General features: G+C 62.6%; 1 protein-coding gene across 1 annotated transcript; it reads right to left on the bottom strand.

Moving 5' to 3' along the window:
- Positions 1 to 1,633: 1,633 nt before the first annotated feature.
- Ptgds (prostaglandin D2 synthase) lies at positions 1,634 to 5,006 on the bottom strand. Its single transcript, XM_071600476.1, has 7 exons — positions 4,814 to 5,006; positions 3,864 to 4,003; positions 3,685 to 3,761; positions 3,033 to 3,149; positions 2,756 to 2,857; positions 2,289 to 2,314; positions 1,634 to 1,765 (listed from the first exon to the last, which is right to left on the bottom strand). The coding sequence occupies exons 1-6, from the start codon at positions 4,925 to 4,927 to the stop codon at positions 2,289 to 2,291; spliced, it is 576 nt and encodes a 191-aa protein (XP_071456577.1). The 5' UTR covers positions 4,928 to 5,006; the 3' UTR covers positions 1,634 to 1,765.
- Between the last annotated feature and the right edge of the window lie 12,808 nt (positions 5,007 to 17,814).

Below are 17,814 nucleotides of genomic sequence, written 5' to 3'. Positions count from 1 at the left end.
GTCACTAAAACCATGGGCATCTTCATGTCATCCTTGGAATCCTGGAAGCTCTGGTCATCTGACACAGCCCCGACTATGTACCAGATGCCCTGGAACTGTAGGGCAGAGCAGGAGGGCTGGGAAGTGGCCCCTGTTCTCTGAGTCCAAGCCTACCATGTCCCTCCCTGCTACTCAGTGGTCATGACCTCTGCACCTAGGTCAACCCCAGTACTGGGGGACAAGGCCCTGGGCAGTGGCGGTGAGCACAATCCAAACGCTGAGCCAGAGGTCTGCTGTCCTCCCCAGTCTACCCCACTTTCTGGTCTGATGGGCCAGGCATCAGAGAGGGTCTTTCTTTAGGTCCCTGGCCCTGCTGAGCCTGGGTCAGAGAGGATGTGGCATGCAGAAGCAAGTTGGGTAGGGCCATCCATGCAGAGGGAAGAGGAGGCCTGTGGGCACACCTTAACAGCATCGAAGTTGTCCTGGATGGGGACCTGGGCCCAGCCTAGGGACATCCTGAGCAGGACCAGGAGGGAGCTGATCAGCAGAGTCTGCAGCATCGTGTCAGATCCTCTGGGGCTATACAGCAGGACAGGAGAGCTGGGGCGGCTTCTGCCAGAGGGACTTTTATGCCCCCCAGATGCCCTGGGGCAGCTGGCTGGCTGGCCTCTGAGGAAGCCCACTGCGATAAGCGCCCTATCCAGTTGCACCCTGTAGCACCTAGCCCAGCTGCTTCCACTCAACCCCGCCCTCCCAGCCCCGTGTTTCCTGTGGGAAGGGCTGGGTGTGTGGCAGCTGGGGACAGGTAGTCCTGGCAGCCACTGGGCCAAGGGGCTGCCTGACAGACATGCGCTCTGCTTCTCTGCCTTCTAGCCCTCTGGATGTTGGCCCTAGCCTTCTGCTCAGGCACAGCCCAGGTCCCCTCCTGCTCCAGGAGGGCCACCCAGAGGCCTACTTCATGACTGAGCCTCAGGAGGGTCTGTCTGCCTACCAGGGAGCTGGCACATTGTAAACCAGGAGGGCCAGGGACAGGATCCTGGGAAGGACCAGCCTGGTGGGTACCTGAGGGAGAGGGAGGGGTAGGCAGGGGGCTGGCCCCACAGTGTGGCTTTGGTGCCAGGACTCTGGTGAGGGGCAGGGCTGCATGCTCTGGAAGCCCAGGCCAGGGGTGGTGGAACTGTGAGCAGAGGTGTGGGGTGGCCTATCCCCAGCTCACTCTGTCAGCCTTTCCCAGCAAGGGCCATAGATTCTCTAGCACCTTCCAAACAAATGTTCCTTTCTGTGCCTTCCCAAACCTTGCTTAATCTGAGTGCACTAATCCCAAACCTTGAAAAACCCATCTGATCCAAAGCTCCCTGGCCTTTCCTGTTTAGGGGTGATTGGGCGGGGTGGGGGTGGACACCTGTCTAAGGGATTAGCTACTAAATGACTGACCCCCACCAGCTCATAAATTGGCAGCTCAAGGGGATACAGATGGAGGAAGTGGGGCTGTGGTGAGGTCACAGCCATGTGCAGGGTAGGGTGCAGCTCCGAGCACTCCTCCTTAGCTGTCCTGACTCAGGAGCAAACACCAGCTTTGGGGACTTTGTACTGATATTTTGTAGGAGGGGACTGGTGAACAAAGTGTCAGAGGACAGATAGGCAAGACTCAGGCTCTCATTTGCTTCCAGAGTTTATTTCTCAGGTCTGGGATAAAGCCCAAGGGTGCAGAGGTGCTTTGGGGAGCCGGGGCCACGGTCTTGAAAGAAGAAGCGGAGCAGGGGAGTCCTGAGGCTGGGTCACCTGGCTGGGAGGACAGGAGCCACTGGTAGTGCAGGAAATATCCTACCCGCCCCACCGGCCCAGAGTGAACTTCTAGTGTGGGCCTCCTACCTAGGGTCCCTCCAGAGCCTGGTCCCTTGGTCTCAGCAAATGCACCAGCAGAGTCCTCGACCTCCCCTATCCAGCCCTCATTCCCTCCACTCCACCTTCTAGCCCCTCCACTCTGGTCTTGGTTCCCGGTGGACCTCCTGCCCTGCCTCCAGGCCTTCCTACCCCCAGGAGCCAGAGATCCCTGCTGTGAGATGGTCCCTGAAGGTGGGGCCCCTCTCCCTTTCTACCTGGGACCTACCCTCCTGGGCCCCTGGGAATCAGCCCTAGTCTGTCGGGGGCAGGTCTTCCTTCTGATGGCTGTAACTGGAGGTCTGGTCTGCTCTGGGAGCTCCTGCCCCCACCCCACGACCCCTGAGGTGGCGGGTGTGTGCTGAATGTGTGAGTGGTACCTGAGTGGCAGTCCCGGGGGAAAGGGCCCGTGGCACCAACTCACTCACCTATTCTTGCTCCTTCAGGCATTTATCTGTCAAGAAATAAGCCCAGGGGGCCATGGTCAGTGCCACAGGCCTGGGCTGTTCTCCTTTCTGGCTTCCTGCCCCTCTCCTCATGGTGAGGAACCTGCCCTAAAGGCCCTGGAGAGCTGGGTCTTGATTGAGACCCCCAAACTGCAGACTTCGTCCCACCCCCAACACTCATGGCACCACCATGAGGAACTGGGGGCCTCTGCGTCCTTGTGGCTGGCAGGCAGAGTGCCTGGTGTCCTTTGGGAGGGGGTTCCTAGTAAAGGGGCCTGCAGGCAGAGGTCATGGGGTGTGGAAAGACCAAGAGCACCCTGTCATCCCAGGGCTGGAGGCAGGTCAGCGGGTGGAAGGGCAGGGCCATCCTGTCCCATCCTATCCCACTCAGGGCATCGCCTACCCTAATCTGACTGTAATCCACTGCCCAGCCGATTAGCCCCCCTCACCATTCTGGGGAAGGAAGGCGATGTCGTTCTCTGTGAAACCATGGGCCTTGCAAAAGTCAGCAAACTTCTCCTTCAGCTCAGCCCTTGGGGTCTGAGTGCGGCCTGGGTCGGTAGAGAAGAGCCAGCCTTGGTGAGGAAGCTCTCTGCCCTGCCCCACCCTGAGTCTTGGGGACCCCTCCCTGGGATCCCCTCTAGGATCAGGTGTCAGTTCTCTGCTGACCCCATGCCAGGCCAGCCTAGGGGTCCCTCATGGGAGCCTGTGGGGTGGGGAACCTACTGTAGAGCGTGGCCATGTGGAAGTCCTGGCCAGGGCCCTTGGTGCCCTGGCTGAACAGCAGTGCGTACTCCTTGTAGTTGGTCTCCACCACTGAGACCGCGTGGGTGCTGCCCCAGTCTGGGAACCCAAGAGAGAAGCCTGGTTGGGGGCACCTGCCACTGCTTGGGGAAAGGGTGTCTTCTATGGGCGGGGTTATGGGTGTGCATGGGAGGGTCTCAGGTCCTGGGCCTGTAGGGGATGCTCCCCTCTGGCTGGCTGCTCCCCAGTCCCTCCCCAGTTCAGCCCCTCCAGCTCGGGGCCTCCCATCTGCCCAGGAACTGTGTTCCCAAACCAAAGTCCTCAGAGTAAGAAACACACAAGATCAGAAAACCATGAGCTCGTGGTCCAGCAGGGAAGGGGAGGTGGAACTGGAGTGCCTGGGGGTGCCCTAGCTGGGCAGAGGAGACCTGGGAAAATTCCACCCAGCAGGGAGGGGCCTGGCACAGCATGAGTGGGCTTGGGAGAGGTTCCAGTCCCTTGAGGGAGGGTCTCTCAGTCCCCCCCACACCCGGCAGGATCATGCCCAGACCTTGATGGGGCTGACCCTGGTGGAGCGGCCATCACCCCAGCAAATGCCTTGGAGGGGATGAGGGGCAGGGTGGAGCCCACTCACGTGGACTCAGGTAGCTGTAGGAGCCAGGGTTCCCTGTGGGCTGCAGCAGCATGGTTCGGGTTTCACACTGGTTTTTCCTGTGGGCAGGTTACTTCCGAGGTCAGGGGTCAGGCCTGAGGATGTCCCCAGACCGCGACAATAGGGTGGGATTCTCTAGGTCCCAGAACCCGCTGTCCCACCTGAGGAAGGTAGAGGTGAGGTTGAGTCCGCCGTCCGCGGTGGGCGTCACCACCGACTTGCACATGGACAGCATCGATTTCTTCTCCCGGAACCAGCTCGAATTGGAGGCGAGGCCCGCGCTGAACCAGCGCCCCAGGAACTGTGGCGAATGAGCGCGACAGGGTCGGCGGGGCGCAAGCGGCGGGCACCCGGACCCCCACCTCCGGCCTCCAGCCCGGCCCCGCCCCCCATGCCGTGATGACCACGCCCCCAGAGGGCCCACCCCTCAGGCTTGCCCCGCCCATTCGCCGCCCCCGGGCCCACCAGGCGTCAGCCCTCTCCCGGGGACGTCCCCGGTCGGCCCGATCAGCATCCCAGTGATCTGGAGAGGCGCCGTCTGCCTGGCAGAGCGCGCCCCATTCCTGGAGGGGTCAGGGCGGGGTTCCCCTCGGCTAAACGCGAGGCGTCCGCGAGACGCTGGGGAGGGGCGCGTGGCGGCGCGCTCAGGGGCAGGGACTTGATCCGCGCGTCCCCGCCAGCTCCTGCGCACGAGCCTTGGTGGCTGGTTGTGGCCCGAGCGCGTCCCCGCCCGCACTGCGGGGTTCTCTGCCAGTCGGTGTGCCATCGCCGTCTGCGCAGTGCGCAGAGACGCGTCCTGGGACCCAGCGTGGGACGTAAGCCTGTGTGTGCGCTGGGGATGGTGTTTGAACGGCGTGGCGTGGGCGTGGGCGCTACGCGACCCTCGTGTCTGCGTGTTCAGTCAGTGGAACCGGTGAAATGCCGCTCTCACCGCCAGCCTCCACGGTCAGCCTCCTGGGGCAGCCGCGCAGCCCTCCTTCCCCACTTGGCCCAGGCTCTGCCCGGTTCTGCCCGGCACTGCAGGACTTAGCGCCCCTTCACCAGGGAGAAACAGCCCTGAAAGTGCCCATTCTCCTAGGGCCTGTACAGTCTTTGGTCAGGGGACCCTCACCTTGTCCTGTTGGAAGTCGGGCTGCACAGAGACCTGGGCCTGGGTCTGCAGGACCCCCAGGACCCCCAGCAGAACCAGCTCCATCCACAACATGCGCAAAGTCGCCATTCTCATGGAGCAGAGCAGGTGTCCCAGTTGGGTACCAGCAGTGTGGGCAGAAGAGGGTAGGTGGGCAGGAGGAGCAGAGGACACTGAGGAGACCCCTATTTATTGGCCAGGCTTGGCCTCCACCCAGGGCCCAAGGACAGCCCACAAGAGGCTCGTGATTCTGAGGGGTGGGGTGGCGGAGCCCAGCTGCAGCCTTGTCCCCCACAGGGCTGCTTATGCAAGAGGCTCCCACAGAGACCAGCCAGGGCCCTGCTGTGCTAGGGACATAGCTGGCCAAAATCTTGTCTATTCCATTCTTGCTGGCAAGCCCACCCACCCCAGCAGCTGGATGGGCAGGGAGGCGCTGCCCTACCTCTGGGGCCTCTGGTCACTGCCCACCTGGGGCCAAGACCTTCCTCTCACAAAATCTACCCATCATTCACTCTCCTTGAATGAGAGGCTTGAGACTTAGGGAACCCTAAAGCCTCAGTTGTACATTGAGAATTTGGTTCAGAGAGGCCAGCAGGCCAGGTGGTGACCAGAAGCTCCAGCCAAGGCAAAGAAACTCAATCTAACAGGCAGGGCACTCAAGGCAGGTGTCCTAAGCACAGCAACCCCGTGACCAGATGTGGAGCTTTGATGATGGTCCCCTTAAGTGCCCTTGGGGAAAGAACACAGGAGTAGGCGGAAAGGGGTGGGGCCGCAGGCTGAGAGGGCCATCTGACTGCAGTGGGGGGGGTTGCAGCCTGCCACTGCTTTCTGGCTTTGTGGCCTCTTCCCTGGCTGGGGACCTGCAGGCCCTGGGAATGAGGCCTATGTGTCCTGCCCTTCCTCCCATTGTCTGGGTCCCTGGGGCATAGGATTATTTAGCATCAATAGCTGGGTGAGCAGTGCCACAAGGGTTTCTTGCTTTCTCAGTGATATTGGGACTGTTGGGGGTGGCAGGGCAGAGGCCAAGGTCGGAGGGTGGGGCCAGAGTCAAGAGGCACCCCAGAGTGAGCCCGAGACCCTGCTTCTTGCCCAGCCCTGACCAGAGCAGTCCATCCATGCCCTGGGCCAACAGGGAGAGACTCTGCAAGGACAGGCAGGACTTGGGGCCCTGACTCCGGGACCCTGCACTGCCCCTTGGCTTGGTCCAGCAGCAGATATGGAGAGTGCAGAGTGGACCAGCAGAGTGGCCAAGGACAAGGTGTGGGGGCAGGAGGAGGTGTGTGGAAGGAAGGGCCCCTGGGGGTGTGCCACTGAGTCCTGGCTGCCTCTGGCCTGGGGAGAGCTGTGGGGGTCTTGAAATGCTTCCAGGGGTGGGAGCCTCTTAGAAGAACACCTGGCCCCCTGGCGGTCCTTGGTGGTAGCTCCACCCCAAGGGTGGCCCTGCCTGGTGGGAGGAGGGCTGCCTCTTTCTCCCCCCTCTGGGCCAGCACAGGCATGGCCCTGTCCCACAGGGCTCTGTGTCCCTTCAGGAGAGATTCTGCCCTGCTCCAGGCCAGAGAGCCCTCACTCACTCAGCACCCACTCACGGGGCTGCCCAGGCCAGACTGGCTGCACTGCAAACTTGAGACACAGAGCTACCCCCTGTGGAAAGGGACAGCTAGTAAGAGGGGACAGGACTCTGATGCAAGGCCCAGGACCAGGCAGGGGCCAGGGTTCTGGCGTTACCAGCTCAGCCCATCCCCAAACAGCAGGCAGCCCTGCCCCAGGGGGCCACTCTCCAGAGCCCACCCTGCCCTCTCCTGGCATTGGACCTCGGCCTTTCTTGCTGCCTCCTCTCTGACCCCTCTCCTGGTGACTTACCTCAGGGGCCCACGCTCCCCTGGCTCCTGGGCTGCACCTGTCTCTCACCTGACGCCCCTGTCCCCTGGTGTCCTAGAGCCATCTCCCCATCCTGCCCTGCTGCCCTCTCTCCCCCAAGAGCCAGGTCCCATTCTGCCCGGTGACCAGAGCCCAAAGCCCGAGGTGTAGGTTGTCCGTGGCACTCCTCCAAGTCCCGACCTGCCCCCACCTCTGGTTGCCCAGCTCCTCCCCTTCTCCAGGCCCATACAGCTTCCAGGCTGTGCTGGACACAGCCCGGTCCAGGCCCCCCGAGCCCAGCAGGAGACCCGAGCAGGCATATGATGTGCACATGTGGCTGTCCAGCTGCCAAGCAGGACTGTGCACCACCGGGGACTGGGGAGCGGGCACATCTGCCTGGCTGCTCTGCACACCAGTTTCTTTTCTTTTTTTATTTTAATATTTATTTCTTAGTTGGACACGGTACCTTTATTTTGTTTATGTATTTTTACGTGGTGTTGAGGATCGCACCCAGGGCCTCACGCATGCTAGGCCAGTGCTCTACCATTGAGCCCCAGCCCCAATCCTGGACACCAGTTTCTTTGGGTCACAGGGAATGTGTCCTTGAGATATCACTGAGGCCATTCCCCTGCCTCTGGCCCAGGCCTGGGCTCCCAGAACCAGTCCCAGTCTAGTCCTGAAGGGGAGTGGTTTCTTCCTTGGGGTGCGACAGTGTCTGAGGCAGGCAGCGATAGGTCCAGGCCTCTGTCTCAAGGGGTTCGCTCTCAAGGGCCCAGGCTGCTCCAATACCTGGTGAGCCCTGTGTCTGACTGTCCACCGGCCTTGACCTACTCTCTAAGGCCTCCTTGGCCCCACCCACCTGTGCCTGGCAGTTAGTGTCCCCCCCTCTGGCTGTGGGTAGTTGTTGTGGGAAGGGGCTTTGGGGGACACAGGTGGTCAGGGGCAGCCCCTGGACCTTGTGTGTCAGGCCCAGCTAGCCTGCCTTTCAGCCCTGCCCGGAAATGCTCCTCTGGAGCACTGGAAGGAGGGGCAGTGCCTGGTCCACCAAGAAGAAGCTGGATAAATATTCTGGGCTCTGAAAGCCAGGCCGAATGTTGTGCTGGTCAGCAGCGTGAGAGGGATGGGCTGAGTGTGGAGGGGGAAGTGCAGCTCAGGGCCTCCAGGGCCATCTGCGTCAAGGGGACACTCTGACTTAAGAGGGCTGTGCTGGTGGCACCCCAGGCCCTTCTCTCCCAGGCTGGCCTCTGTCATGCCTCGTCTATCAGGTTAGCCTCTGCTGATGCTGGACATGGCCACTCTCCACCTGCCCTCCCAACTGCCTGTGCCCTTCCTCACACAGCCCAGGAGAATGCACCCTCCAGGAGTCCAGCAGGGCAGGAGTTGGGGTAAGATCCACCCTGGAATTTGCGTATCTGTGCATTGCTGGCCAGGTCCTGTGGAGGGGGAGGTTGAGGATGGCCTCCACCTGTCCTGGGGCCAGGGAGCTGGGGGCTGGCTGGTCCCCTCTGGAGAGCAGAGGTCCTGCCCAATTCTGCCTTAAGAAAGGGGCATGGCAGGGCTGTGGGGAGGGACAGCCAGGCCAGCACAGTCCTGCCCACTCCTGCTCTCCTCCACTGACCACCGCTGGGACCTCAGCTCAGGGCAGACCTTTGGTGCTTCCAGAAGCTGCCGGCCCAGCCATGGTGGCCAAGCCCCAGTGACTCCATTGCCTGCTGAAGGGTTGGGCAGGGGGGGTCTGGCTGGGCACCCCTCTCCTCCTCACGATGCTGAAAGGCTGGTTTTAGGGGAGGGGCTTGCTCCTCCAGGACTGTGTGTGTGTGTGTATATGTGTGTGTGTGTGTGTGTGTCCCGGCTCTGATTTGGGCTGGCAGGAGTCTCCAGTGTCTCCTGGCTATGGCCAGGGGGCACTGGGGCAGCTGAGTGTCCTGGGTCTTGGTCCAAGCCTGTCCCTAAGTCAGAGACTCCTGCCTTTCAGTCTGGAGTAGAGGACAGCCCAGTAGTGTCCTCCACTCCTGATCCTAGCCTAGTCAGTGAGGTCCAGGCCTCAGGACCCTCCCTCACTGCATTGTCCCTTTAAGGCTGGACCTGACACCTTTTCAAACACTCTGGGGAAAAGTGACTCCAGGGAAGTGGGGACACAGCTCTGTGCAGGGTCATGGAGGGGTCCCTGGCAGAGGGCAGCTGAGCTCAGGCCCTGAGGGGTTGGGGAAGGTGCCTTGGTCATGGGCCCCTCTGGCCACCATCTCGAGCACCCTGGTGGCCCCCCTGGTCACTGTACACTCCCTGCTCCCAAGCTGGGACCAGTTTCTGCCAAATGTCATAGAAGGTGGCCCAAGTTGGAGGACAGGTCAGGCTCTGTTGGCCCTGGAGTTGAGACCAGTCCAGGAGCATGCCCTGTCCAGATGGGAAGGTGGACACTGGAGGGATAAATGAGGACATATCTGAGGGGATGTCCTATATCTCAAGTGAGATAGCGTGGCTCCTCCAGGCTGGGAGTGCCCCAGTGGCATGGCCCACAGCCCTGTCCCACACTGATGGTGGCCAAGGACGTCGGACCCACCCCCCTGTCACCAGTGGGTTTATTTCTGATGGGAGAATGGCAGACAGGGCTGAGCTGCCTTGCAAAGGGCCCAAGCCAGGCTGAGATGGTGGTGAGGGCCCAATCTGCAAGGGACAGAATGGCCCTGAGGGGACATTCACCCCTCAACAGGAGCCGGGGAGGCTGGAGCAGAGTTCAGGGCAGCCAGAGGCCAGGAGGAGTGGGGTGAGCTGACCGGGAACAGGGCAGGAGGACCACTAGGAGCCAGGGAACAGAGGCCCAGCGTAAGATCTCAGTTGCTTCCCCACCTTGGTGGATCCCTGCACAGGGCCCCAGAACCCCCCAAGCCCCAGAAGCCACAGCCGTCACACTCAACGGCTCACACAGGCCTCTGGCCACAATCCCTGTGAGGACAGAATGGTCAGAGAACCCCGGCCTGAGGGCACACTTGCATGACTCCTGACCTCCAGAGCCCCTTGCACCCCCAGGGCTGGCTCAGTAGCTACAAATGAAGGTGTCCTAGGATGGGGACCTGAGGTTTGGGGGTGGCACATTTTGGGCACAAGTGCATCCTCTCCTCCAGATGCTGGAACAGCCAGTGGAGGCCCAGGCCCCCAGACCCTCCCTGACTGCACTGTCCCCTCTAAGGCTGGACCTAATGTCCCCTCACACAGTGTGCACTGCCCAGGCTCAGGCCACAGGGCAGATCTGCATCCCCTACTTCCAGATCCTTCTCTGTCCTCCCCACTGGGCCCCCACCTCTCCTGACAAGCTCTGTCCCTGCTGGGGCCTGGCCTCCACTAGAAGCAAACAGGCTGTCCCCATGGCCCCTCCCGCCTTCCTCCTGGCCTCAGGGCCGCTGTGCGGGGGACTCCAGCAATCCCAGGTGCTGCCCTAGATTCTCTTCCTGAGCCCAGCACCCAGCCCTGCCCTGAGGATCTCCTGCAGCCCCTTTCTCTGGCTTGTGGGGGCGCGAGGGCTGGGTGCATCTGAGGTCCAGCATCTGGACCCCCATGCTTTGCCCTTAGGGTTCTTGGGACCACATTCCTGCACCCTGTAGCCCGGGGCCCCTCCTTGGTCCACACAAACCTCCCACTACAGGCCGTGGGCAGGAAGACAATGTGACCCTGCCAGATGCCCAGGGTCCTGGCAAAGTTGATAAATTTCTCCCTCAGGTCAAAATCCAGCTCCTTTTTCTGCCCTGTGCCAGGAAGGGGGCAGTGAGCCCTGGGGAGGACCCCTTTCTCCCAGCCACTGGGGAGCCTTGGAAAGGGCCTTCTTCCCTAGGGGAGGCCCTGCACCCAGCTGGCCTGTGGCTGTCGTGCTGCCCAGGGGCCCCGCCAAGCCATGTGGTCCTGACCTCCTTCTTGGGGCCTTATTTCCGTGGGGAGAGCCAGGGTGCTTGTGTCTCCACACTTAAGTCTTATAATTTTTGGAACCCAACTCTGGGGAGCAGGCAGAGGTCTCAACCTTGCCAGTGGGGCGGGACGCTGCTCACCCCTCTAGGCACACACCAGCCAGCCCCTGGAATACCCCGGGGCACAAGACCAGGGTCAGGGAGGGAGAAGTCACCTCCCCAGCCTCCGAGGGAGTTCCAGCCTGGCTGACCCTTGGGGACAGGGGTCCTGGTCCACTGTTTGCGGGGTGGGGTCCTGTGGAGGAAGAGACCCAGCCTCTGGTTGTGATGGGGTTTGGGGGTGGGACGAGGATTCAGGGTCCTCTGCTTCCCAGGCTTCCCCGGGCAGTGGCCTGTGGCCGCCTGCTCTGCCCTAGGAGCTCCTCTGGGTGCTGTGCAGCAGGTGGGGAGCACCAGGGGCCTGGAGGCAGCTGACAGCCCAGAAGCCCGGGGTGGTGCTTCCCTTGGCTCCCCACCCTGGCTCCCCATCTGGCTCAGTTGGTCGATCCAGGGAGTGGCCGTCACCTACCCTCAAACCCAGTGCCCCCGAGAGCCAGGGTGCCCTGCCTGTAGCTCTCTGGTGGCCAAAGCCCTGAAGGCCCAACAAGGAAGAGGCCCCAGAGCAGATTCTCGGGCCGGGGCCTGCTGCGGTGTAGGTGTGCCCCATGTCCCGCCTGTGTCCCAACAGCTACAGCGGCTCATGCCACCCCAGGGCGGAGACACGGGGACTCACAGGACACAGCCCCAGTGGGACACCAGCCCACCCTGCGCAGCACCTGGGATTGCTGGAGTCCCCCGCACAGCGGCCCTGAGGCCAGGAGGAAGGAGGGAGGGGCCGTGGGGACAGCCTGTTTGCTTCTAGTGGAGGCCAGGACCCCACAGGGGCAGAGCCTGGGGGGGCAGTGGGGAGGACAGAGAAGGATCTGGAAGTAGGGGATGCAGATCTGCCCTGTGGCCTGAGCCTGGGCAGTGCACACTGTGTGAGGGGACATTAGGTCCAGCCTTAGAGGGGACAGTGCAGTCAGGGAGGGTCTGGGGGCCTCACTGGCTGTTCCAGGATCTGGAGGGGAGGATGCACCTGTGCCCAAAATGTGCCACCCCTAAATCTCGGGTCCCCCAAGGCTGCTTCTTCCTGGGAGCTGGCCCCTCACCTGCCCTCTCCCTAGAACCCCAGTGAAACTCTTGCCTCATGTGGAATTTTCGTTCCCCAAACTCAGAACCCTACGTCCCCATTCTGCAGCATCCCTCAGCACTGAAGTCCCTGTGCCACTGGCTGCCCGTCTGCCACCAGCCCAGGCCTCCTCACCTTCCTGGGGTTGGCCCTGGGCCCTCCTCTAGCCCTAGCCCCTGGGCCCCGGCTTGGCTGGCCCCTGGTGATAGAGCTTACTCCCGGTAGGCACTGCCTCCACCCCCTGGAAGTCACCCTCTGTCCTCTGCCAGCCCAGTCGCCTCATCACCTGGCAGGACTCGGTCCCACCTGAGTGAGACAGGAGTGATGGGCAGCTGGTGGCCCCTGAGTCCGAAGGTCACCATCTACACCAGGAACTCGGCTCCGTCCTTGCTCCTAAAGGTGTTGCTGGCCAGGCCAAGGACCGGCCACTCCCCCTGTAACTATAGAGCTGGTGACAGGCAGGGGCAGGCGCACAGTCCCGACCTCCCTGAGCAGCCCCGGCAAGACCCCTGCCCAGGCAGCAGACTGTGGGATGAGGCTGCACCAGTGGTGCTGGACCTGGCAAGCACAGGGAGATCCTGGCCAGGGTCAGGTGGCCTTCCCGGGCTGCAGCTTCCCCATGTGGACACAGGAGTTGTCCCCTGCTGGTGGGCTCCCAGGATGGGGGAGTGCTCACGGTGGCTGCAGGCTGGAGCTGGCTGGGCGCCAGCTCTCCTCTGCCCCTGCCCTGGTGCCCCCCCGAGGCTGGGACGCAGGCAGATCTTGTGGAAGGGCAAGTTTGGGGCCTGGGGACACGGGTGCCCCCAAAGCTGTTTGGGGCCTTGGCCCTGAGTCTGCCCAGTCCCCAGCAGAGGGAGGCCCATCCACAAGGGCTCCATTCTTGGCTGAGGAGGTGGGCCCTGGGCAGAACTGCAGGCCGGTGGCGGGTGCAGTGTGGGGTGAGGACTGGCCTCAGGCTCCTGTTAACAGTTCACCTGCCAGCCCCGCCCAGGACCGGCCCCGCCCAGGACCGGCCCCGCCCAGGACCGGCCCCGCCCAGGACCGGCCCCGCCCAGGACCAGCCCCGCCCAGGACAAGTGACTCAGATACAAGAAGAGTAAGATTTTCCCCTTAGGTCTCCTTGGCAGGACCTGGCAAGGGGCATGGCAGGAAGGGCAGCGGATCCTCTGACTTGGCCAGCAACAGTCAGGGAGTGGGTTTCCCACCTGCCTTCCCTTGGTCCCTGGATCTCCTCCTGGGGAGGGTGGTGCCTGCAGAGACCACCAGCTCCCAGGAAGGTCCCAGGCCGCGCCTTTCCCCACAGGCCCTAGCCCTGCCTGCACTTCTGTCCCCCAAGACCGTCTGAGCCCCACTCCGGGCACCAGGCCAGGGCAGAGCTCCCAGCCTAAGTCTGGCAGAGCAGCAGCCAGCATCTGTGAGGGTCCACTGTGTGCCCAGCACTGCGATCCTGTCGGGCACAGCCTCTGCATTCACCACCCCCGCCTGGGAGCAGGCCAAGCCGGTCCCTGGTCCCTGGTCCCTGGGACAGGCGAGCAGGGACAGCGTGTGCTGTGCTCTGGCCGGCCCAGCACCATCCCACTCTACCCACAGGTTCAAGGCCACTGTCCCTGCCCCAAACCTCCTCTTCCTTAGATGCACTTGCTCTGCTCCCAGCCCCCCTGCCCGTGGTGGCTGCCCGAGTACATGAGATTCCCGCCCCCAGCCTACCCTCTAGTCCCTCTCACCAGCTGCTGAAAGGGGCAGCTGCCAGGATTCCCACCAGCTGAGTCCTGAAAGGGGACCCTGGGGTTGGGCAGACCTGGGAGGAACCTCAGAGTGACCTTGGTCTTGGTCTCCTACAGCCCAGTTCTCTGGGTCTGGGGACAAGTGAGTTTGGTGGCCCAGGCCCTGAGCTGCAGGAACACCCCCATCCAGAGACCACGATTCATGCTGAGGCAGCCCTCTGTGCTGGAGGCACCCCTTTCTCTGCTGCAGCCCCTCAGGACCTTGAGCGGTCACTGTCCTCTTCCAAGGTCTGAGCAGAGCTGGAGGGACTCATGGGTACCTGGTGTCTGCCACATACCTGGCTGCTGATAGACATTCAGAGGCCAAGAGGACGTACACACAGAGCCCGGAAAATGCCCCAGCTAAGGACACCCAGGTAGGCGTCTTTGTGCAAGTGTAAACAGGTGGTGTCCATGTGGGCTCTTCTGCAGAGACCATGAGGCAGACGGGGTCACTGGTGTGGCCTTTGGACACAGGGTGACCTGTGCCTCTCAGAGGATGCAGTTGCATGAAGTCCCAGGAATGAATGTCTGATTCTCAGCTTTAAACTTGCCGAGGAGATGTGGGCAGTGGGCAGCACTCTCACCCGCCCTGGACCCCTACGCCAGTGGGTGCTCGTTATGTCACCATCTGGCACGGAGGCGTTGGCCCTGCCCTCTCTCATCTGGACATCCCGGCCTCCTCACAGACTTCTGTCAGCACCCGCCCAGGACCCTGGTGGCCTCCTAGCACTGCTCTGGGCGCTGGCTCCTGGGCTTCACGACCACCGCGGTTGCAAGGAGCCCTGGCCAGGCGTCTTGTCCACTCTATCTTATGATTCAGGTTGGTGACAGGAAGATTCTGGAGGTGAGGACATGGCCTGGTCACCACGGTGCATGGGGGTCACCGTCCACACAGCCTTTCCTCTGCTGATGTGACCCTGGCCACCTGACCGAGTCTGTGCCCAGGCTCTCCTCCCGAAGTTACTTTCCATCCCTCTCTCACGCTGCCTCCTGCAGGAGCGTCACTGGGGGCAGCCCATGGCCAGAGCAGGACCTGGGACCCCTCCTCCTGGGTCACTCGCAGGTTTTCTGCAGGAGAGATCTGTCCCTCTTTTATTTCCTTTCTCAACTATCGGTGGACCTCGGCGTGGCCTCGGGGCCGTCTGTTCTGTACTCTGCAGTATAAACCTAAGGCTTCCCTGCTGAGTCTGTTGCTAGGATCTTCCTCACTCTGGCTGTTGGGAGTTGGGTCATTTGACCCCCGTGTCCTTTGACATGGCTCCCTCCGGGGGTTTTTCTCTGTTCTTTATTTCCTTGGCAATTTGAGGTGTGTGGAAACCCACAAAACCACCCCTGGAATCAGGATCTCGTCTGCATCCCGAGACCCCTCCCACCCCTCCCCACCGGCCTCTGGCTGTCCCCACTGAGGCTCTGCTTGGTCCTGTAGGTAGCTGGCCCTTCCGGGTTCCCTGAGTGGTGTCACACCTCAGACACTGGACGACTTCCTGCACCTAGCAGCGATGGATCCTCGGGTCACCTGGCATTGAAAAGGGTGGTCACTCAGCTTCCTGTTGCTGTGTCCAGGTGCGAGGATGCTCCGCGGTTGGTCCTTCTCCTGTTGATGGACATGGGGTGGCTTCCAGGTTGGGGCTGTCACTAATAAAGCTGCTGGAAAATCCAGGCATACATCTCTGGGTATGTGCTCCGGTCCTCCTGGGGACATGGAGGGCTGTGGTGGCCATGGGTGGGGTTGAGCTTAGGCACTGCCGAGCTGCTCCCCAAACTCCCCAGGCGGGCTCTTCTCCTGTGGCCACCATAGGGGAGCAGGAGCACCTGGGGGACCTGTGGGGTCCCTGGTCCACTGCTGCCAGGCTGCAGCTCAGCCCAGGCCCGTGGCCCCCGAGGGAAAGAGGGTGGTCACAGGCATGCGGGCAGCCAGGACAGGACTGGGCCACAGGACTCAGCATCCAGCTTAGACCTGGGACAGAGTGGCGGGGCTGCTCTCACAGTGGACCCCAGGGCCTGAAGGCCTTCTGGGAAGGGAGGCTCGGAGGCCCCAGGAACGGAGGCGGAGAGGGTGTGGGGGCACCCTAGGCAGTCTGAGGCCTCCTGGCCTGGCTGGCGGGGTGGGGGGCTCTCAGGTCCCAAGGCCTCAGGGCCACCCCACAGGGGCAGTGCCACTGTCTAGCAGGGCTTCTCTGGCCCCACAACACACAGACCCCACAGAAGGGGCCCGGCTTGCCCTGAGCCCAGAGCCAGGCCTCCTGGCCCCTCAGGGGATTTCTGCTGCCACCCGGGCCTTCCCCACACTGCCCCTCCTGTCACTGTGCAGTGCCCTCACAGGACCAGGGGATCCCTCAACGTCTCCTGGCAAACTCTCCAACCCTCCCTAGATCCCAGCCTGATGATTCCTAGCACCCTGAGCCCCAGCCCAGGGCAGAGCCCTCATGGGGATGTGGCTGGGGACGCGCCAATCACAGGAGGCCCGATGGAGAAACCCCGACCCCTGTTGGTCCACACAGAGCCAAGACGCAGACTGCATCCTGGAAACAAGCAGCTTTCCACTGCATCCTGGCTGGCGCAGCCACCCGTCCCTAGGGGGGACAGCAGCTGGGCAGAGGCAGCCTGCAGTGTGTGCCTCTGCTTGCCTGTGCCCGCACCTGCCAGCCTCCTCCAGACGGCCTGGGGACCACAGCTTCCCCTCAAGGTGGCCGAGCCCACAGACCCTGTGAGCTCCAGTGAGGCCCACTCCCAGCTCATATGCCAAGAGGACACCAAGGGGGTCCCAGGGTGCCTGCCCCACCCCTTATCTGGTGTTGCTGAGACCTGCCCTTGGCCACAGGTGGCTCCGGCCACTGTGCATTGTGGTGAGGGACCTCAGCATCTGCAGCTGTGGGAGGCCTGAGGCCCCTGCCTGTGGCAGTAGGCTGGAAGGGTCCCCAAGCCCCGGCTCGGACTTTGGTTTGGTGTCCAGGAATGCCCTGGTCTGCCTCTGGCTCTGGGTTTCGCTCACCAGGCACCCCCTTCCTCACTCCTGAGCTGCCCCAGGGCAGGATCTGGACACCCCAACGTGCTGACCACTGGGGCCCTCCCCGTCCTCCAAGCCTTGTGTAGGCGGGGCCTAGCCATGTGGTGGGTCCTGACAAATCAGGAAGGCCCTGCCTGCTCAGGGGGTCTGCAGGGGTCCAGGCTGAGGGTCTCCTTCCCAGTCTAAGCTCAGGTGAGGACGTCAGCCCTGTCCCCAGAGGTACCAACCTGCACCAGCCTCTGCCCCTCTCTAAGAGCACTGGGCCTGGGCTGCCCTTTCCAAAGATCCCCCAAAGTCACCCCCTTCCCAGTGAGGGGTCTCCAACACAGAGCCCTGAAAAGAGGGAGGCTATGTATCCCACCTTTCCCCAAGGGCAAGGAGGGACAGGACACCCCCATGTCACGCCTGCATCAGGAGCGGGGCTGCCAGTGGACAAGCAATCCTGACCCTGTGGATGACCCCTGGGGCACCCTAGGGTGGGAAAAGATGGGGTCTCCCCAGGGAAGAGGGGGCAGCTGCGTGGGCCTCAGGACCCAGGAGGGAGGGTGTCAAGAGTCGGAGACCAGAGCAGGAACTCCAGTGCAGCTCCACCGCCACAGGGCTGACCGTGGGCTGACCGTGCTGGCCCCCACCAGGCCCAAACCTCCTGACCCAGCTGCCCACTTCCTCCTCCAGCAAACTGCAGGCTCAGCTCTGGAGGCTGCAGGAGCCGGTCCAGGGCCAGCAGGCCCAGGTGGTGCCTGGAGAGCCGCACTCTCAAGCCAAGGTAAAGACTCCAGGGCCTGAGGGCGGGGGCGCTGGCCCCCTGGAGGGCTGGGCAGGCACCACCCAGGGTCCAGCAGCAGGGGCCAGCCAGAGCTGCCCACCTGAGGAATAGTGTGTCCAGGCCCCAGGCCTGTCCACATCTCTGGGCCAAAGTTCCTGGACAAGCCCTGGAAGCCCCTGACCCTGCAGATCTAAGGGGGGCCGGGAGGGGCCAGGTCTTCCCCTGGCACCCTGTCACAAGTCTGGCCTCTCCCACCTCTCTGAAGGCCTCTGTCCTCTCTGTAGTGCCACCAGCAAGAGTGAAGGTCCACATGGGGCCAGCAGGCAGGCAGAGGGACCCAGGACCACCGCCCGTGCTCACAGGGTCTTTGCCCGGCGCCCAGCTCTGTGCACAGCCTCGCACGGGTCTCCCGACTCTGCACAGCCAGGTCCACCAGGGCCCTGCGGTGGGGCCCCGACCCCACCCAAGCAGCCGAAGGTGG

The sequence above is a fragment of the Marmota flaviventris genome, chromosome 13 (genome assembly GCF_047511675.1).
Source record: "Marmota flaviventris isolate mMarFla1 chromosome 13, mMarFla1.hap1, whole genome shotgun sequence".
Taxonomy (NCBI): Eukaryota; Metazoa; Chordata; class Mammalia; order Rodentia; family Sciuridae; genus Marmota; species Marmota flaviventris.
Note: the sequence above shows the minus strand (reverse complement) of the source record. Positions and strands in the feature narration are given on the sequence as shown.

Bases quoted from the DNA above. Each gene is read 5' to 3' on its own strand.
- Ptgds (XM_071600476.1), bottom strand. From the start codon at position 4,927: ATGAGAATGGCGACTTTGCGCATGTTGTGGATGGAGCTGGTTCTGCTG. The intron at 2,858-3,032 runs GTAGGTTCCCCA...CTACCGACCCAG, and splicing joins CCACATGGCCACGCTCTACA to GCCGCACTCAGACCCCAAGG. The intron at 2,315-2,755 runs GTGAGGGGGGCT...ATTTCTTGACAG, and splicing joins CGCCTTCCTTCCCCAGAATG to ATAAATGCCTGAAGGAGCAA.